Source organism: Anguilla anguilla, chromosome 16 (assembly GCF_013347855.1).
Source record: "Anguilla anguilla isolate fAngAng1 chromosome 16, fAngAng1.pri, whole genome shotgun sequence".
NCBI classification, from domain to species: Eukaryota; Metazoa; Chordata; class Actinopteri; order Anguilliformes; family Anguillidae; genus Anguilla; species Anguilla anguilla.
In genome coordinates, this window is record NC_049216.1 from 8,774,268 (window position 1) to 8,796,291 (window position 22,024).

Here is a 22,024-nt window from a genome sequence, read left to right on the forward strand (position 1 = left end):
AAAATCTAAGGCCACAATATGAGTGTCTCACATAGACGGAGCAGTAAATATCTTGATGCAATTCTTGGCCACAGACCAACTGTGCATAATGTACACGGTTCTAGAGGTAGGGCGGGAAAACAAACACAAACTAGTTCTCTGGGAACCATTTTAGTTCTTGCGGCGGATAGCTCCAGCTTGGCTTTATACCTACAACCCAGGGCTAAACAGGGCTATTGAAGAATCAATCCATCCAGGCGTACCTCCAGGTGTGATTCATGCACAGTGCTGTACTGGAGCTGCAGCTGTATGCCTGGGGATGGGGGACAGAAGCCTGGCCTGGGGGGGCGGGGTGGGATGGGGGGGTGACTTGGGGGGGTCACTGTACTCACAGAGTCGGGGTCTCGCTGCTGCTCCAAGAAGGCGGAGAACTCCACCAGCCTCAGTTTGGACGTCCCGATGGAGCGGCCCTGCCAGGCCGGGACGGTGGGTGTAGGAGCTGTCGGGGGCTCATAACCTAAAGGGCCCCACCCCCCACCAAAAAAAATTTAATTCAGCATACCGTCCGCACTGTAAACCTGTCTATTCCCCTAATATTTAACACTCCCCTATCACCAAATCCCAATAAATAATTACAATGAAGAATCATTAGCTTTAAAGCAGGCTGGAATCCCTGAAATTAATAAACGGAAAAAAGATACGCCAACCAATGTCACGGATGCACATCCCTGTCAAGATACTGGAATTGCAATACAGATAGGTGAAGAAATTCAGATGAAAGTTAGCCCTCACCTGAAATCGCTGTTGTGACGGGAGGCTGGATGGGATAGGCTTGCTGGGCAAATGGCTTGATGCTGGAATGGGAGGGAAGAGAGCGTTCAGGCCTAGAAGCACAGCAGGCTGAGGACTTTACTGGTGGCGTGCAACAGGGGAACAATGGTATCTGTATTACCGGTATAAGAATTTTCCTTTAAACTGATTAGACATTGGTCTCAGCTTGGTTTCATTAATTTTTCTTTATTAACAATCTAAATAATCCTTTCACAGGTAAACACACAGCTCCTTCTTCATGTCATGTTAGGGAGGTTAAATAATAAGCAAAGGTTTTTTAAAATCCATTTGAATCACTGAGTACACTTAACAAAAAAATTACACACCGCTCTGTTAACCACCGCGTTAGATTTCAGCACAACATGCAATGAAGGCTTTAACAAAACATGCACTTCAAGATCATTTAAATGACAAAACCTTTGCTATGAACAGTGTGCATGTGGAGAGTGAAGAGTCCACAATTTTAAATAATGTTGATAAAGTGTGCACAATATTGTTATGTAAATGAATCACTCACTGCCTAATCGAGGAGAACTGGCTATATCTGTGTTGAGTATTACATGAATGTAATATAAATGTGCTTAATAACATCTACATTAAAGCTCTGCAAATCAACTTTTATTTGTGTACTTATTGTTATATTTATGTTTTTTTAATGTGCACCGCATCAAAGTGGTTAAACCGAACACCTCAACAAGCCTATTTTTAAAAATACAAGACAGGCCCCTCCATCATCCGTCACACGGAAACGACACAAGGATTGGACGGCGGAACATTCTAGAAGCCCTACTTACTCTTGAGACGATCCAGGCTGGCCCGCCGTTATCATGCCCTGCCAGAACTGGAGAACAGATTAGTAAGTGAACAGCGCCTCCATAAAACGATATTCCGATATGTTACCGCTAACCCTCGTTCGACACAAACGAGCTCTACAAACGAGCCTCCCAATCAGCCGTGGCGTTTAACGTGTGGAGACGGCGCGGCTGGCGCGCGTTTATCGTGACTAACATTCGTTTCCCCCCCCCCCTCGCTCCCCTAATCAGACGAGGCCAGCTCTCTGGACCCCGGCGGTGTGAAACGGGATTTGCTTAGCGGTTAGCGGTTGGCGACGGCGGCGGCGGGCGGCGGCGGGCGGCCTCCTTACCCCGGTGGCTCCGCTGAAGGCGGGCCGCGGGAGGCCCGGCAGGCCCAGCTTGTTGTGGATGGCGGTGGCCGAGACGATCTGCGCCGACGACATGGAGGCCATGCTCTGGAGCGCCTTGTCCTTCACGGTCTGGTCCTTCAACGGCATTCGACACGGGGAGGCTTTAGCGCGCGCGGGAGGGGGCGGGCGGGGCGGGCGGGCGAGCGCGCTCGAGAGGGGCGGCACAAAAACACGGCGGCGGCGGCGGCGGGAACTCGCACAAAGGCGCCTCGCACGGTCGGGCCCGCGAGCAAATTAAAAAGGAGAGAATGCCATCGCCTCGCCCATTAAAACCTTTCACTGCCCCTGAAAGGAATGCGGCGTCGGGCCGCAAAAGAATGGAATTCTTTCGCGCTATCCCAGCGTGCACTGCGGCCCGCACAGAACGAGTTCCAAAGCTACTGCGGGCGAAGTGAAGCGAAAGCTCGGTTGAAGCACACGCTAGCGCGTCCCGCCACGGGACCCAACTCTTTATGCGAGCGTTTCCAATTCACGGCAGAACCTCGAGGAGGCTGCCGTTTCCGAGCTCTCATTCAGCTATCCGGAGGCTGACGTTATGCTCAGGGATTGCCTGATGCAAGCGTATCCGCATATTAGCTAAAGGCTCCTAAAGGCATTTCTGTGTCATTGTTCGGTCGGACCGCTGGCGGGACCGTGGGCCCACACAATCGCCCGCTCAGTGGGTCTACGCACTTGTGGCTGCTGCAAACCCATTAAAAAGGGTTGGAGTGTGCAGGATAAAGCCTTGCGGCTGAAACGTCTGCACGGGATGTAGAACAACATCCTTCTTTTTTTTTTTTTCCCTTGTTGTTGGGGCGAGGGATGGATTTCTTCCTCGAGCGGAATTTTGATTGGGCACAACAGCGCGAAGAACCCGTCGCCGAGTTTCCCCCAGCCGACGCGCGGCGGAGCAAGCGGGCGGCCCTAGATGTTTCCAGAAACATTTAGAGCGAGCTGCCCGGGGGGCGGGCGTGTGGGGGGGGGGGGGGGGGGGGGGGGGGAGTGAGCGCCCCGACGGGCAAACGCCGGGGCGAGGAGGGGCGGGACGGGGCGGGGCATGCTGGCGGGAGGCTGCGTGCTGAGAATGAGCGGGTGGGCGAAGCGGAGCGCGGAGCTCGCCGGGCGCGAGGAGCCCCCTGGGGCTGGGAAGCGCTACGCTAGGAAACACCGAGCAGGGCTAGCAGCCGGAGGGGGGGGGCGGGGGGGGGGGGGGGGGGGGGGCGGAGGCTGAAGCGCAGCCAGGGGAGCACAGGCCGGAGGGTGGGGGTGGTGGTTACGGCTACTTACCATGCTTGTGACCTGGATGCAAACAAACAAGATTGGTTGTAATCGCACAGCCTCTTTGGCCCCTTGGGGCGGTACTGGCGCCGGAGCCAAAATGGCGACCGGGCGCACGTCCTTCTGAAACAGGACGGCCGCTTCCCACAGCAGGGCTGCCGGCCGGCCGCTACTGCGCCTATGGCCACATGCTGTTAAGTCCAGATATATCTGCCGACACACTCGCCCCAAAAAATAGTTTGTCATCCTTCTCCACTGGTTTAACCCTTTGAAGAGCAGGTGTTTTGGAATGCTTTTTCAAAATCATAAGTCAGCATTCTAGAACTCATGAAAGAATCGCTTTCATGTACCAGTAGTGGTTGTTACATCAGCATTGGAATGTTCGGTTATTAACATTCCAATAACATGTTTGTGATCTCACACCATACATATTTGAAGTATTAAATTCAAATTGAACAAAAATGATCAGCTACAGCATCTACATCAAGAGACACTAGGTGATTAATACATTACATTGACCAAAATGCCGCATATTTCTTACGGTTTTCAAAACGTCTTTTATACGGCTGGCCTTGCAAATATTTCTGGACTTTGAGAATGTGACTGTACTCCAACAAGCAAGTCATCCCACTCTGCGACAACTCAATTTAAAAGATTACATTTAAATTACAATATTTCTAAACCCCCAACATTACCAGCTATCCATTTATCCACCTTGTAAAATTTCCTGATAAATCTTTGGAAAAATATATATACGAAATATCCAATGCGATCTAGGTTCAGGTGTATGGTGCTCAGAAAATTCGATTGTTTGAAAATGAAAAATAAATGACATTGATTTGACAAAGGGCATTCTTCTTTGCTGATTCACTGGACTTGACTGTACTCTGGAAAATGGTTGTAATTGGAAAATTGAATAGCAGTGCACTGTTAATGCCAGGGATACATGAGCACGCTACCCCATACATAATGCTTCGGTTTATTACATTAGTAACTCGATATATTCGACCCAATTTTAGGCCTACATTTCCTTGCTCTTTGTCCTTCTTGCAAATTTTTAATAAGCCAATTTTTATTTGCAAAGGACTCAATCTTTTTTTTTTTTTTTGAAACCAGTGGATTGTTTTTGTACTACCGGAGTCCAGATCAAATCACGGACACTTACACACGTTACAAAGTTTCCTTTAAAGTACACCAAGTCAGCAGGGTCATATATGCACGACGCACAGTAGATCAGCAAAGTCAGCTACTGGGGGAATTTGAAGAATATTTGGGAGTGCTGGACTGTTTGTCCAATAAATTGTATTAGATTGTATCAGCAAGACCTTTTTGTAAAACAAGTATTTGTCCACCATTTCTGCATTTTGCATTTTCTCCTGTATTTAGACTCTTCCACATCACACCATTATTCTTGTATGTTGAGACCAGACCTGTGTCAAAAAATATTTTAAATGCTTTAACATTTGGTAAATTTAAAAGCACACCACATCCCAGATAATATCCAATATAAACATATTAAAAAGGTATTTGACGGAATTTGGTCGTGAGAAATGGTGAAAATAAATAGTTTATTTAATGGTCCGGAAATGTGTTGGCATCTAATGGGGTGAGAAGTGTTTTAAAATATTATTTGACCCAGGTCAGGTTGTGACAACTCTGCTGATTAAATCCTCCTCCCACCAGGTGGCGCTACAGCCAATCATTCTGGCCTGCCAGACGCAGGCAGCATTCAGTGGCAGACTGTGGAGCCCGTCGCTAAGCTGAAAGGAGCCGCCACAGAGACTCGTTCCGGTGCTCATGGGAACTGCGCGGTGGACACGAGTCACAGGAGCAGCTCCACAGCAGAGCTCCCGGCAGACGGAGGAAGTTGGGCTTAAACTCCTCCCCATCCCTGATCCCTGATCTCTGATTGGCTGTAGGTGAGGGCAGGCGTTCCTTTCGGCTCTGCCCACAGAGACTGATGGGCAGTCAGTACTGTAATCTATAGACTACACTGGGAGGTGTACTAACCTGAAAAACACTGAGAGAAACCTTACGATTTTTAAAGTTCCATGTAATCCAGACTGACCTTAATAATAAAATAAAAAAAACTCAAAAACCTGTCATAGAAGGTTTCAGGCCCTACTCGCACGTTTTTCTTTTCTGAGAAGTACAGACACACACACACACACACGAATGCGCACACACACGCTCTTGCGTGCGTGCACACACACGGATACACTGCCCTTCAATATTATTCACACCCTGATAAAAAAAACTGTATTAAACAAATAATACACTGTTATATTTTAATTCTCAATGTTTTAACTATTCCACTTTAATTATTATTCAGTGCAATCAAAAAAACAAAAAAACACTGTTCCCAAAGTATACATTTATTTCCCAAGAAAAAACAAGTTCCACAAATATCCACAGACCCCATTTTCAGTACATTGTGCACCCTCCCTTCATAAATAACAATACTGGGTGGTTTCCTCTAGTGTTTCATTGCTTGGTGACCATATTGGGAGATCTTTGGCCGTTCCTCCATACAGAATCTTTCCACGTCCCTGAGGCCCTTTGGGCTGTGCTTGTGGACTGCCCTCCTCAGATCAAACCGCAGATTTTAGATCGGCTTCAGGTCTGGAGACGGCCATCGCAAAACAGCAACTCTGCGGTCGGTCATAAGCATTTCCTGGTTGATTCTGAGGCGTGCTTAGGAGTACCGTCTTGCAGAAAGATCCGTTCGTGACCGAGTTTGAGCTTCGTTTTTTTGTGTTTGTGCCAGCCTTCGAGCTTCAGGTTTTTCTGTCCATAAAGTTAATGGTTACCCTGACGTTATCAACAGCTCCGGCATGACCAGATGCAAAACCACCCAATAAAATCAGAGGTCCACCGCAATATTTCACTGTAGGTACGACGGTCTTATGCATGACAACAAAAGCGCCCTTCTTTGGACACCAAACCCACCGCTGGTGTACAAGGTCAAAAAGCTGAACTGTGGTCTCATCGGACCGCAACACCCAGTTACAACAATGTCTCCCCAACTCCAGAAGCTGATCTGAGTTGATTTCCCTCAGTAGAGGATTCATTTCTGGCAACCCTCCCAAAGCCTTATTTGCATAGAGGTGGCATCCGATGTACGTTGCTGATGTGGACTGGGTGGTCTTTCCACTTTCCTCCCAAACCATCTGCCTGTTCCTGGCGGCAAGATGCTCCAGTGCCAGGCAGATCTGCCGCTGTTCCAATGACCTTAAAGAGAATCACTGCCATAGCAGTGGAAAGTAGTATGTTTCGTTTAAAAAATAAAAATAAAAAATTTGTATTTTATTTGTAACCGTTTTCTGCCTTGCGATGGCCCAACATCAATTTGTCTTGTTCCTCCTAAGGCTAATAGTTCTTTAGATTTTACAAGTGTGCGAACCGCAAATTTCACACCCCAGTAAATGGGGAGACAAGGGAAGCCACATTGGATTTTGTTTTAAATAATTATTAAGGGTGTGCTTGTGACATGATTTGTGACATCTCTTTGGGGGGGAAAAAAACCATGGGGTCTATCCAAGATGAGAAAATGGGGCCCATCCAGGATGAGAAAATGGGGCCCAGCCAGGATGAGAAAATGGGTCCATCCAGGATGAGAAAATGGGGCCCAGCCAGGATGAGAAAATGGGCCCCATCCAGGATGAGAAAATGGGACCCATCCAAGATGAGCTGCCTCCCCCCCATTTTTTAGCTTGTAACCTGTATTGTTTATTTTATCGTTTATTTTATACAGCCTTCTTTACTAATCTTTATCAAGGGTGTGAATAACTATGGAGGGCACCGTGTCAGTGTGTGTGTGTGTGTGTAAAGACACATCAAATACAAGTCTCAATGCGCATTTCATAGATGTTCTCAACTAGCCTTGCGATGGCGGGCAAACTCGGACACTTTCGCTAACGCAGCGGGAGGGAAGCGATCGGCAGCCCGTTAGTTACTGAATGGAAAGAGAGGGTGATGACGGGACACAGAGCAGGGGGAGGTGCCTGAGCCGCGTGTCTGTCCTGACGGGGTCTACGCGCAGCAGCCGAGCGAAGGAAGGAAGACCAGATTAAAACGAGAGCGAAGAAGAAAGAAAAAAAAAAAAAAAGTCAGTCCCTCCCAGGCCGAATCTGAAGCCTCCGATATATAGCTCAGCCAGTTTAAATGCAGGATGCACGTCCTGACCTTTGACCTATGACCTCTGAACTCCAGCTCTCAGCCACTCACCAACAGCCAATGCATCTTGCCAGCATGCAGCCCAATTTACCCATAACCCCCACACGCTCCTACTGTACAGGAAAGCAAACCAGTAGACAGTCTGTTTCGTCACATCAAGCCAATCAAACATGAGGCAAGCCATTCCAAAGTACCCAAGTATCATTTGTTTTGAGCATTTTTTTGAGGAAAATTTGGTTTATTTCAAAACAAAGTTTTAAGCAATGACATACTTGATCCATGTTAGAATACCACCATGAAGTGAATCTTGAAAAATTGACTTTGAGATGAACAGAGGCACCAGAAGAAGGGTCTGTTCATGATGCAAGTGCTCATTCCTACTTGTAGCACTCAAACAGATTTGTGATATTCTCTCTGTTTGCTCCCCAGAGAACATTATAATAAATAGCATCCATATTCATTTTTTCGTCTTTGCTTCAAATTTGCTTTGAGAGCACTTGATGGATATGAACAATGGCCTTTTTTAAAAAACCAGAAGATCAAAAGAGCTTGCATATGGATCCTTCATGTTCAGCTCAAAGCAAACGTACTTGTTGGTCAATAAGAAGAAAGAGATAAAAACAAACTCCTGCTCAAAAGCAGAGAGGGTGGGGGCTGGGGGACAGTGGGGGGCGGTGAGGGGAGGAGGGGCACAATAAGGGGAAGGTGGTGGGGGGGGGGGGTATTAGAATGCTGAGAGGACGGTCACATGACAGGAATCTAGGTTACGGGAATGGCAGACCCAGGCATTCACTTCTGTAACCATGGGAAACAGGAAGTAGCAAACGCATAGCAACCACAAGCCCAGAAGCAGAAAAGCGCATACCTTTAGCTTGGAATGAAACTCTCGAGATTTCCTTCTGGCAAGAACCTGAATGTGACTAGACACCTGCGGGGTAGGGGGAGGGAGGAAGACAAAGGAATAGCCTGTAACCATGGCGATGAAAAGCCCCCCCTTTGCGACTGGGCAAAGCCAGACCTACCTTGATGGCCGCCTGGATTTCTCGAACTTTCTTCCGAGCTAAGACCTGTATGTGACTAGACACCTCCATTTTTTTTCAAATTTTGCGAAAGGAAACAAAAAAAAAAAAAACACAAAAACACAAAAGAATATAAATAAATAATAAATAAAAACAAAACAAAAGCAAGGCACAGACAGAATTACACGGGTTTTGTTAGGAGCACTTGAGGGAATCGGGGGCCTCTTCAGGCAGATTGGGCTAGTGGGCCGGAGAGCATTCCCAGCCACGCGCGCGGCTTTTCGGGCCGCCGGCGCACCGCCGCGCTCGTCCTCACCGCTAAGTGAGGTGATTAAGGACGGCGGCGGCTCTCTCTCTCTCCCGCCGCAGCGGCTCGGCGCGGCGCGGGGCGGCGCGGGCGGAGGCCTCTGTGCGCGGAATGAGAATCGCGCGGTCTGCTCTCCTCCAGCCGGGCCGGCCGTTCGTTCGTTCGTTCGTTCGGTCTGTCGCGCGCGTCGCCACCGCGCGGACCGGACGCCGCCTCCGGAACATTCCGGGGTCCGATTCGCGGTACTGGGCGCGATAAGGTGCGAGAGAGCTAGGGTCCGGGAGGGAGGTCCGCCCCCCTGTTCCCGCTCCGCTCTCCTCGCCTCATTTGGACCAATCGCGGGCCCTCGTGCGCACTGACTGGCACCTGGGAGCAGCGTGTTATCGGCCTATTCCCCGCCCCCCCCACTGAACACGTCCCCAAAACACGGTCAGTTCTCACGCGGTTGGTCTTTACCAGAGTGCTAAAAATTTATACATCTTCCAGCAGTTTTTTAAAAACATATTCTAACATAAAAAACCATTTTGTTAAATATAATTTCCAAAGGATAAACATGTGACAATTTAACCAACTACTCATGTGATGACTTGCACCACATATAACCACAGTAGATATACTGTAAGTTCTACAGCGTGAACTAGCGATCAGAAAACTCGCCTTTGAAAATAAACTAGAATAAGCGTGACTGGTTAGCAAACAGCTTCATAATAATTGTTGCAAAATGCAGGTCTAGGGGTCTGTAAGACTAACACAGTACGGCACACAGTATCACAATAAGTTATTTTAGATTATCTAGCATAGCGTCTCTTTACAACGCGCTATATTTTAGTTCACACCTTTTTATGGCACGACGGGTCAGCGCATGAGCAGGACAGGGTTAAAGCTGCTTCGCTCGCCCGGTGAAACGGGTACAGTTCGACATTTAAATAAATAAACCTTTCAACGAATAACAATCTGCGGGCCCTAGCTCAATACAACAGCAACGTCTAGTCTTAACGGCCCGGTTTCACTAATGCAATAAAATCTTTAATGAGAACAACGCGGACTGAACAATATGGTACTGTTCCAGTCCTACTGGGGCATCTGCATGAGATCAGACAACCCATGAGACAGCAATAGGAAAAAAAAAAAAAATATATACTTATATTACATGTATGTAAAATATACATGAATTATATACGGAACTACATATTTTCATGATTTCTATACCCTTCTCAGTGTCTGTCATTGCTTCTGTTCTTATATTATATTATATATCACATAAAATAAGCCACTTAGTCAGCTATCTGGGAAAAATTCATTCTTGATGACAAAGTGTCATTGTGTCATTCACTAATGACAAAGTGAATCGTGAATTGAGAAAATTGTGGAAAAAAGTGGGAAAAACAAAACGTGTGTGTGTATGTATTTGATTCGCAGGTGTCAGAAAGCTTCCCCCACCTGAGAGCTGCGTGAAGCCCCGCACAAGCTTTCAGACATAAACTCGGCCAGCTGACTGCGCTAACGAGATCTGGCTGAAGAATTGTGCCAATTAGCCAATCCAGGTGATTGGACCAAAATACTGGAGGGGGGGGGGGGGGGACTTCTACTTTCTGAACCTGGATTTTTTTTGTTTGAAGGTTTTTCTCCCCACTGGGAGTTTTCGTTTTCTTTTTATGCCTGCTATTTGGGGGTTCAGGCCTGGCGTTTGCTGTGTTTGCTCTGCCCCTTGCCTCGCTGCTCTGCGAAGCGTCTTTGTGACAGTTCTCTGTAAAAAAAAAAAAAAGCCCTCTACAAATAGAATGGAATTGAATTGAATTTTCCACCCCCGGTTGGCAACCAGAACCTCCCCACAGTTAAGGGCTGGGGAGGACGGAGGGGGGGGGGGGGGGGGCGCAGGAGCTGAGCTTCTGGTGAAAATACAGAATCCGCCCGCGGACACCTAAGCCTCGCTTCCTCTAGGGGGCGCCCTCCCGTCGTTCGCGGAGAGGTTTCTCAGACGGCGGCGCGCGCGGTCCTGTAATCACGAAAAGCGAACCCTAGCTTCCGAGCCTCGCGTAGGCAAAAAAAAATTTTCCCGAGCTGCCCCCCCCCTTTCAGTCTGACGATGGCGTTTCGGAAAACGTTTTTTTTTTTTGGCGTTTCGCTTTTTTCCTACGGGGTGACGACAGCGGAAGAGCGCCGCCCCAGAGGAACCGGAGGGGTACTGCGCCGGCGGCGGCGGCGGCGGCTCGTTAAAAAGCAGGTGCAGGTGTTTCCCGCGTGGCTCTCTTACCTGCTTCCTCGTCCGGGTCTTCCCCGTGCGCAGCTTGATGTACCGGGCTATCAACTCGTTCCGACCTTTGGAAAGAGAGAAACACACACACGCGGGGAAGACGGCGCGTTAGACGGCGAACAATTACCCGCTCTTCGGCTTTTCAGGCTCGCCTCGACGCGGCGATGCGTTTTTAAAAAATTTTACGCCCGATGCCGGAGTCTGTATCCCTTTTCAAATGTCTTTTTTTTCTTTTCTTTTTTTTTACAAAGAATGAAAAGTCCGGCGGCTTCTGAAAAGCCGAGAGGAAATATATTTACATCACATTAGCCGGGCCGCGAATGCGCCCCGCTTGTTCCGGCAGAGCCGCCGCCGCGCTCCTTAATAACTTCGCCCCAAATTGCATTTGCATATCCAGACGTATACATTTCAACAAACAACAAAACAACAAAAAAAAACCGCATTTGAATATAAAAGCAACAAGTGTTACCATCACAAAAGGCGGGTTTTTTTTGTACGCAACCTTTTGCACGGAATCTAATTTATTTCCCATTCGCCTCCCCACACACAACACACACCCTCCCCCCACCCTCCACCTCCACACAAAGCTCGACTCAAAGGGAACGGGGGGTGGGGGTGGGAGGATCCCGGCATTCCGACTGCTACGGGGGGGGGGTGGGGGGGGGGGGGAGAGAGGAGGCGAAAGCGGAAACGCGCTAATTTAGCACCGGCGGCGTTCGCGCCGGCTCGTAATTAAAGCCCCCCGGCTTTGTTGTCGCTTCCCCCATTAACGGGGGGCTCCAAACATTCTCCCGCCCCGCCGCTCCCTCCGCCCCCCGCCCAGACGCCGCACAATGACCCCTGCTTAGCCTTTTCATGTGTTAATAACATACCGCCACCCCGAAACTATTATGCAGATTGTAGGTAAGGAGACGTCCTAATTATGTGCCCAGCTGTAAGCAGCGGTTACCATAGAGCCTTAGCCCCCCCCTCCCCCCCCCCCCCCACTCGCCTCCCCCCTTCGCCCCCCCCCCATTTCCACTTAATGTAACAAACATTATTTTCCTGTGCGGGCGATGGTGGTGCCTTTAGCATGCGTGCGGTGCCTTTAGCATGCGTGCGGTGCCCCGGCCGGGCCGAGAGGGGGCCTGTGTACAAACAGCCCGCGTCCCCGGCGGCTCCCGGTCCGGTCGGAACCGGTCCTGAACGGGGGGGCGAGACCGGCGGGACGCGGGGGACTCGAGGGGGCGCAGGGTTTTAAGGCGTCTCTGTTGGCCGCCGCCATGGCGTTCGGGGGGGGGGGGGGTCTGCGAGGGCGGCGGTGTCGGCGACCCGTCTTGTCTGTTGTTTGTTTGGCGAGTGGGGGGTGAGGGGGTGAGGGGGTGGGGGGGTGCGGATCCCCACCTGCTGAGGACCCTGGGAGTGCACTCAGATATCAGGTGTGTCAGATGAAAGGCAGGCCGGTCTGTGAGCCGCTTCCCTCGCTAATGCTATTAGCCGCAACAGCAGCCCAAACGGCACCTCTCTCTCTCTGTCACTCACTCACTCACTCAATCTCTCCTCTCTCTCTCTCTCTCTCTCTCTCACACACACACACACAGTCTCTCACTCTCTATCATGGTCTCTCACCATCTCTTTCCATTTCAATTCTAATTTTTTTACTGGCATGGAAAAACCAACATTTCAATTTCTAAGGCACTCACTGCTATGCTAACTCTGTACTAAAGCCTTGCACACACTACTACATTAACTCTGAGCTAAAGCTCTGTGCACACTGCTACGCTAACTCTGTGCTAAAGCTCTGCGTACACTGCTACGCTAACTCTGTGTTAAAGCTCTGCGTACACTGCTACGCTAACTCTGTGCTAAAGCTCTGTGCACACTGCTACATTAACTCTGAGCTAAAGCTCTGTGTACACTGCTACGCTAACTCTGAGCTAAAGCTCTGTGCACACTGCTACATTAACTCTGAGCTAAAGCAGAGCAACTGAAGCACTGGCCTAAAGGACAGAGGCGCTAACCCAAAGGGCGTGACCCCAGAACGGACAGGCCGTCCGTCCGGAAACACTTTCACACTTAACCCTTTAGCTGCCCTCAGCTGCAGCCTGTCTGACTGCACGGCATGATTTTATATGCTTTACATGCCATGTTCAAACGGAAAGAAAGCGTTGCTCTCCCGAAAAAAATCAAAAACAAATCAGGACCCACCAAGTGTGGCACTATTGATAACAAGCAAAACAAATCCCATAGTTTTATGTTGCTGGCTGAGTCCACAGTACAACTGAAATATTTCATTCTCTTCATTTATATATATATATATTTTTTTTTTTGTATATTATTTATATATATAAATAAAATCCAGTATCAATCATCACTGTACACTGTAATCTCCCTGAGACTGCAGTGCGTCCATGTCTTATATTACATGTACAACTGGAGACAGTACTGCTACTACCACCGTACATTTAGCTGATGTAGAAAGATAAAACTAATTTTGCCCTGGATATTTACTCTTGTTCTTTGAAGAAATGTATTTGTGCATGTACAGTTAAGGTAATTATGGTAAGGAGAAAACATAAGGCAGACACATTAAAATCATTAAGGATGCAGTACACACAGAGGAAATAATCTGCCAGGATTTAGCTGCGTCGTTCATTCATCTGACAACAATGCACACACACACACACACGCGCACACACACATGCACACCTCCTGGTGTGACACAGCACTCTGCTCCAGAAGGAGGCTCCGCCCAGACAGGTGTTGGGCTGTTTTTGCAGCGGCGGGGGGGGAGGGGGGTGGAGTGGGGGAGGCGGAGCCTGAGAGTTGGGCAGGGCCCTCTCTTTCACAGCGAGGGGGAAGGGGGGGGGGGTGCACGTTTGTTAAAGCCGTGCTTACTGCAGGAAATCATGTGACCATACCTCCCCCCCACTCCCCCAGCCAAACAAACAGCATCTGGGGATTTTCAATTACAGGCCTGCACCCAGCGTGCCGGCACTGTAATCTCCCCCCAGATGAGGCAGGGGGGCCCTCGCTATTTTCAATAATTCACACACTGTGTACACATAACACGACAATACGGGCATTCATGCGGACGCCCCTTCCCCAGATCAAAGCCCCCAATTGGCCAGCTGTAAGCGTACTTACTGCTGAATAATTCATTCTTTTCACAAGTTTGAAAAAAAAAGGGAGAGAGAAAGAGAGAGAGAGAGAGAGAGAGAGAAAAAAACACACTCAGTGTGACTTGGCCTGCTGGCTTTTTTTTTTCTCTCCTGTGTGCTTTTCAAAGCAGTGTTCTAAAAAAATAAATAATAAAAAGCGGAGGGTCCACTTTTAACACCCCCCGAAAATCCTAAAAACAAGACGAAAGGACTACGGCAAAAAAGTGGCGCACTTCACATTCGGGGCGCACTTCACATCCGGTAAATTATTCAACGGGGCGGCTCAAATTTGGGATAACCAGGGGCGGGGGATTACTGCTTGCGGCCGGAGAGAGAGGAAGCCTCTCATTACGGAGCACGGGGCGCTCACATTAAATCAGAAATGGCATTTTTTTATTCTCTCTTTTTATTAAACCGCAGTCAGCATTAAAAAACATACAAAAAAAAAAATCTACTCAACATGCAGAGCTCTTTGATCTCCTACATCGACGGCGTGTGGCACAGCGGGTAAGGAACTGGGCTCGTGACCGAAAGGTCGCAGGTTCGATTCCCGGGTAAGGACACTGCCGTTGTACCCTTGAGCAAGGTACTTAACCGAAATTGCTTCAGTATATATCCAGCTGTATAAATGGATACAATGTAAAAATGCTATGTAAAAAAGTTGTGTGAGTCGCTCTGGATAAGAGCGTCTGCTAAATGCCTGTAATGTAATGTAATACTTGTGAAACCGTATAACGTGTTACGTGCGGTGAGGGTCAACTCCAACACGGTTCGGAAAGGCCTAAACTTAAGGCCCTCCTAAAAAAAAAAAAAAGCTAAAACAGGGCTGTTGAGCCCGCTCTATAAATCTAATGAACAGAAAGACAGGTCCTCCTTTAAAACACAGTGTCCCCTTTCATTCCCCGGCGGGATAAGACGAGCTAGCGGCGGGGGCTAACGAGCTCGTGACAGCGCGGCGCTGCGCGGTAGCGCGGGCCTGGTTCGCCCCTCATGACGTCGGCTCTAGCCTGGAGGGGCTAAATTTAGCGCGTGGCCCCGTCTCCGCGCGCCCGGAGGAGAGCGATGTAAAAAAAAAAAAAAAGCCGCTCGGCGGTATTGCTTCCACATGCGCGCTTTAAATAGACACGGGGGGTGGAGGGGCCCTCCTCGCTGTCATCGCGCGCACGCTTGTTTAAAACTCGGTGGGAGGCGGGCGTGGCGGGGGGGGGGGGCCGAGCGGGCCGGGAGCTCTTAATCCGGTTTGGGAGCGCCGCGATTCGGCGATAAACGAACGGCCCCTCGAGATATCGCCGCTGACCTTTTCAGCGCCCTCTACCCCCTTTCCTTTTTTATTTATTTTTTTTATTTTTTAAAAGGCCTCTTTCTGTCGGCGCTCGGCTAGCGCCCCCTGGTGGGGGGTGAGGGGCGGAAGGGGCCTGAGAGGGGGGGGGTTGGGGGGCCCGCCCTCCCCCCGCCTGTTCCCGGCACTCACGTGAGGTCCCAGTTGCCGGTCGGCCGGGTGACTCACCGAGCGGAGCGGTCGTGGAGGCCCGAGCCAAGAGCGGCCGCGAGGGATCGCGGCGAGCTGAGAAAGGCCCTGCCGGAGAACGGCCCGCCGCGATTGGCCCGGGGGAACGGGACGGGGGCGGGGCCTGTCTGCTGCCCCGCCGAGCTTCCCCCCCCCACTCCGCAGGGGCCGGGTTTGAAGGGGGGAAGAACGAGGGGCCGTTTGCAGAGGACGAGCTGCCGTCCCGCTCTGGCAGAAGAGCACACGGGCCGGGAGAATCGTGAAAGAGAAAGAGGGAGAGGGAGGAGGAGGAGGAGGAGGAGGGGAAAAAAAAACAGGAAGTTCAGTCTCCACTTCAGCGGCCGTGCGCGACGAATCCAGCCCAGAGTAATCCGCACCGATCCGCGATTTCAACGCGACTGGCCGGAGAAAGAGGAAAGGGAGAGGAAGGGGGAGGGGGAGACGGTGGGGGTGTGAGACAGGAGTCTATTTAACTCTTCAGGAGCCAGTAAAGAAGCCTTTTGGGAAGCGGAGGAAAAGGGATCTTCGTTTTTATGAGCTGAACCGCAGAGAAGACGCAGTCTGGCAGGAAGGGGGGGGGGGGGGGGGGGCACGTGTCTCTCACTCAGCGACCCCAAGGGGACAGACCCGCGCGGCCTCGATTCGAAACGCCATTCGGCCCCGGTTCCGAACGAGGCCCGTTCACAAGCTAATGCTAGCAGGTTCGCCGTTAGCCTGGCTGGCTGGATCAGAACCGTGAACTCACCGTGTGCGTTTAAGGAGACCCAAAACCTGAAGCGGTTTCTGCTCAGATAAAACCATACTGGCTTAAGGTTTAAAAAAGAAAAAAAATTTCAATGTTTAAAAGTTACAAATCCGAGGCCTCGCCGCTATCACGGTGCTCGAGTTGCCTTCACGATTTTGGAGGCGTCCACGCTGGTCTGTGGCTATGAACTTGCACAAATTCTCTGAAAAAAAAACATGAACACTGTTCACCACCGTAGAGTGGGTAACCGGGCTGACATTCGAAGGGTACTGGCCATAGCAGAAAGCCCTCCACCAATAGGCTGTCTCGGTTTACGCACCTGCTGGACACAGACCCCGCCCCCCAGCCCGAATGTTCCGGTGCTGGGGAAGTTTCTTGGGGAGGGAGAGCCTGTGTGTTACGCGTTCATTCACAGAAAAAAACTTCCCCAAAAACGTGCTCTACTGATCCAAGATCGTTTATGAACGTTCTTAGGGTACTCAACCGAGAGTCGGCTTTAGAGATGAAGGAAAGGCGAGCACCCTGCTTTTATAAATATTATACATTTTATTACCTAGATGCAGTGTGACCGAGGAACTGGTGTCTTAGGGTGATAAAATGTCAAAATACTTCAAAAAAATTTTAATATTTGGAGAGTGCTGGCATTTATCCATTTTTTTTTACGCCGACCTCTGAGATTCACAAAATGTCAGAGAGAGAGGCTGTGAGCAAAACCCTTTTTTTTAAAATTTTCAATATAATTAAAAAAAAAAGACTATTATATGTCTGGACCCCTTAACGGTGCACTAAATCCCACATTTCTTTCGACCACAAGTTAAAGCGCCAAAACTGAAGAGGTCAAACTGGCGCTTCTCGGAGAATCTGAAGTTTCTGCGCGCTACGCGATGTCTTTCCACACCTCTCACATCAGGCGCTCTCCCCTCACCCAGGCCAGTGCAGGAGGAGCAGCACGCTGGGTTTCTGAGAACAGCAGGGTGAGCTGGGTAACAGGTGGTGTCCTAACCCCACCGGCATCGTCGTATATATATATATATGCCTGCGGTGGGAGGCCGTGTCAATCAAGCTGGGGGAGGAGCAAATTAAATTCAGTCCAGGATTCTGAGGGCGGGGCTTAGGATGCGCTGGGATGTGATTGACAGGCACGACTGGTCAGCTGACCGCATATGGCAGCTCATTCCGAGAGTCAGAGCTTTTCTGGGGGGGGATTGGGGACTGAGCCAGTGGGTTGACAGACCTCACCCTGAACCACGATGACCCGGCCTGACCCCACCAGGCCTGCTCTGCAGCCACAACCCCCCCGACTCACCCCCCCCCCCCCCCCCCCCCCACCCGTGCACGCAGTAAATATACAGATCTATCATTTCAAAAGATTTCTGAACATTCACTGGGAAAAATTTTTTAAGTGTAATGGAAACATCGGTATCTGAGTTCTTATTATATCATTTCACTGACAAAACATTCTTGCAATTGTTCTAAATTAATTTGAAGAACAATTCAAGGACTTCACCTCTAGTGAAAATTGTAACAGAGCGTGTAGGTGACACAGTAGATCCTAGACACTGCAGTAGACCCCACACACTGCTCCAGATCCCACACACCGCAGTAGACCCCCCACACACCACAGTAGACCCCACACACACCGCAGTAGACCCCACACACACCGCAGTAGACCCCACACACACCGCAGTAGACCCTCCACACACTGCAGTAGACCCTCCACACACTGCAGTAGACCCAACACACTGCAGTAGATCCAGACACACTGCAGTAGACCCCCACACATGGCAGTAGACCACTACACACTGCAGTAGACCCCACACACACCGCAGTAGACCCCACACACACGGCAATAGATCCAGACACACTGCAGTAGACTCCCACACATGTCAGTAGACCCCTACACACTGCAGCAGACCCCACACACACTGCAGTAGACCCCACCACACTGTGGTAGATCCAGACACGCTGCCACACTGTCTCATCTTCCCGCTCCTTTCACAGTTTGAGCCGGGGTCCAAAACGAGCCGGTCCAAGGAGCCCGGCCCCACCCCGCTCTGAGGAGACGCATCATTAATGCCCATCAGAGCGTCATTCCTAAGCGTCGTTCGTCACCAGGCGAGGGGACCTCGCCTGCGACTCCGCCCGTGCGCGACCTTAATTAAACCCAGGAAAGGGCAACAGGCCTGTAAACCGCCGAGCCGCTCCCCTGCAGCGCTCTCCACTTAGCACCGGCCGCGCCGCTGATTAGCCGCGCGCTACGCGTCCGGCCGGCGCGTCTGTACGCACGGGCGGAGTCGTCTCCCCGGCCTGACTTTCGCCCGTGTTTACATAGCAACGGGAGCCCCTAATCCTTTTCCGTTCTCCCTCCTTCTCCCAGAATGCACCCGGAGGGGGGTGGTGGTGGGTGGGGGCGGGGGCGGGGTAAGCAGGAACACAAATCCCGGGCAGGCCCGAACAATAGCCCGGCTGTCCCGTCATGCGTGATGGATGGCTGGAGGGTCCCAGGCTCCGCATTTGCATCACAATGGACAAAACCAACAATATGGCGCTTTTCTCTCCGAGGTCTCTGGCTCGAGGGCCGAGGTGGGGGGGGGGGGGGGGGGGGGTCGGGGCGCGAGGAAGCTTTTTACTCGCGGGAACAACGGCGGGGGCTGGAAAACACGGCCCCTGCGAGGCGAGGCCGGGGGCCGAGGGAGGGGGGAGGGGTCGCTGGCGGAACCTTGAGAACGACAGTCCCGCCCCCTTCCCCCCCAGGCCCAAGTTTTTTGCTCCACAAGTTACACATGGAAGTCCTGCCTGGGGTTACGCAGAGTTGGCTATCCACGAGTCCTTCCTCAAGCTAGTTATTTTTTAAAATTTCTATTTTACATCATACAAGTCTACCAGCTATTTACGATTTAACGTAAAATAACGAAAACGGCAAACCTTGCCTTTACAAGGCGATGGTTCAAATGTAATATAACTACCTGCTAAACTGCTAAAAGTCAGTATTGATAAAAGACGTACAACAAAAAAAATTTGTTAAGTGTCCTTCAAGGGCTGTTTACGTATGCGTAAGAAGCGCGAGCCGAAGGAAATGGGTTCAGCGAGGCGAGCCTTCTGTGGACGTGTCGCGCAGAGTAAAAACACACAGCCCGAGGCAGCAGGTCAGCCCCCCTCAGCCAGACGGCTGTTTGCACAGCGCTGTTGCCTGGAGTCAGGGCGCTTAAACCGATAAAATCTGCAGAGCAATTGCAGGTGTTTCTCTGAAAAGGTGTGGCTGGCTCAGCTCTCTCTCTCTCTCTCTCTCTCCCCCCCCCACTCGCCCGCCCCCCCACGGGAGGTCATTAGGAGTCAGAGGGACGTTAGCGCGGCTCTGTGTCTCCCTGTCGCCGAACGGCGAAATCCATTTAGCGGGGCAGAGGCTAACGTCTGCTGATCACAACATCTGACTCCAGAGCACCAGCTGCCTATTGTGTGCGGCTTAACTCCCAGTACCCCCCCCCCCTCCTCACGCCCCCCCCCTACCCCCCGCCACCCCACCCCCCCTCCCCCCGCCACCCCACCCCCGCCCCCACCTCACAGCGCTCCCCATCCCCACTCTTCCCGCAGATTTATAGCCCAGGCTGGTGAGAGACTTCAAGGCCAAAGTCGGGCCGACGGGAGTCCTCCGGCCCGTTCTCCGAGCCCGAATGGGGCCCTCCCCCCGTGGGTTTTACACGCATAAGTTCAGGTCTGCCCCCCCCCATACGGCCCTCCCTCCCCCCTCCTTTATCAGCGCCTCGCACGGCTAGACCTGGCGACCCGCCGCACGGTGAACCGAATCCCCTCAAAGACTTTCGGAAAGAGGGGCGAGAAGCAACAGGCGGAGGAGGAGGAGGAGGAGCTCCACGGGGATCCCCCGCCCCCCCCGACGACCCCGTTCCATCAGCCGAGCGCAGGGCCGGCTGCGTTTCGCGCAAAAAGGCCCTTTTAAGTTTCCCCAAAGGAAAGAGAACAGACGGGAGGAAATGAGGTGATTTTATTATTTTTTTAAAAAGACGGCCGGGTTTGACCGGGCTGATTGGTCGCGCCACCCGCCCGTCGAGCCGCCTCGGCGAGCGCCGAGAGATTAGTCGGGCGGGATGGGCCGGACGGGAGGCCGAAGACCGCGGTGAAAAATATCGACGACCTCAAGCGACCCTTCGGCTTGCCTCCACCGGGACTCCGCCATGTGGACAGGAAGCGAGCCGCCTTTGAAGGACTGCTAGCAGTTAAACCTCTCAGTCAGGCTAATAACACAGATATACGGCTACCGTCTCTTCAGTCTACGCAGCCTAATTCTGCAGTGTACATCATCCTGCATTGTTGTGACGCATGCCACACACTACATTCCCAGAAAAACAAAGCTGAGGCCATTACAGAGCTAGTAAATGCTAGTGCGTCTCTTCTGTGAATGTATTAGGGCTGGGCGGTATACTGGTTTTAATGTGAATGCCGCTATGACACAGTACCACGATGTGGATTTTCTCATGTCTTGGATATCGTAACAAAACGTTTTAAGATATTAGGTTGTGGCACTTTTGCGTTGATGCATTTACATAGAACATAGGACCACGACAAAACCTGGGAATCAGTGTTTCATTTGGCATTGTATTCTCCGACCGTAGGCTAGCAAGAAACGCTCTAATCCCAACTGGCTAGATAATGTATTCAAATGCTAACTAGCTTACTGGCGCTAATGGTAAAATCAATGAGGGAAACAGATGATGATAGTTGACAGTGACCTTATACCTACCAAGCAAGTTATTAACAGAATTCAGCAAATAAAAACAGTATATGCACTCATTTTACCAAATAAACCATTTTAAGCACAGTACCCAGACAGCTGCTCATAGCAAATTATAACACTAGGTCACAAATCCGTTTGCAACCCCACTAATTTGATGTACAGTAACTAGCTAATATTAGCAAACGTTGCAAGTTAACGATATAGCTAACCGTTTTTAATTAAGTGACATTTTAATTCTACCATTTGGCCACGTGGTAGTCCCGTGTGTTTTAAAAATTAGGGGTGTAAACCTCAGGCTTCACCCAAAATGGAATACGATTTTAATTCTTGAGGCAACGGTTCGATATTTGCCAATATCACAAATTTTGCTACGATACATTCCAAGACGATCCAATACAGTAAGAAACCATCGATATACATGATCCAGCTAACACAATCCTGTTACAATGTACACACACAATCAAAATGAGGTTGAGAGTACAAAAACTTACTGACGTCATGTTTCACAGAAGGAAAACTGGAACCAGCGTGGGCGGTGATGAGGTTGTTTTGGAAACGTAAACAATGATGTTGGCAGTGCGGCTAGAGAGCAAACCTCCATAAGTTCACAGACATTTAAACATTTCGCTAGAACTCAGATCGACGCACGTAATGTAATGTACATGCAGACCATTTGATAACTTTGAGAAAACCGACGAAGAAAGAGAGAAATAATTTAAACTGAGTTCAAAAATCTCAGACCAGTTTTATTTGGTGAGAAAAGATTGTTTTAAACTAATCACTTCATCATTTCTATTTTGTTGGTTGAGAAAAAAAATATTTTACGTTAGGAATTTAAAATACTTGCAAAATAAA

At 50.2% G+C, this 22,024-nt stretch overlaps 1 protein-coding gene across 4 annotated transcripts in view; it reads right to left on the reverse strand.

Annotated features, from left to right (window-relative positions):
* Window positions 1-22,024, reverse strand: part of tead1a (TEA domain family member 1a) — an 83,454-nt gene that overhangs the window by 13,486 nt on the left and 47,944 nt on the right. Inside the window, exons 1-8 of one of the 4 annotated variants that reach the window (XM_035395869.1) lie at window positions 21,661-21,678; window positions 11,028-11,092; window positions 8,313-8,375; window positions 3,281-3,292; window positions 1,955-2,089; window positions 1,605-1,651; window positions 772-833; window positions 372-496 (exon numbers count right to left, since the gene is read on the reverse strand). In XM_035395869.1, the coding sequence (XP_035251760.1) occupies window positions 372-496; window positions 772-833; window positions 1,605-1,651; window positions 1,955-2,089; window positions 3,281-3,283 (372 nt within the window). In that variant the 5' untranslated portion in view covers window positions 3,284-3,292; window positions 8,313-8,375; window positions 11,028-11,092; window positions 21,661-21,678. Of the gene's footprint in view, window positions 1-371; window positions 497-771; window positions 834-1,604; window positions 1,652-1,954; window positions 2,090-3,280; window positions 3,293-8,312; window positions 8,376-8,469; window positions 8,533-11,027; window positions 11,093-21,660; window positions 21,679-22,024 lie in introns of those variants that run through there. The other 3 variants (XM_035395867.1, XM_035395866.1, XM_035395868.1) reach the window with 3 other exon arrangements.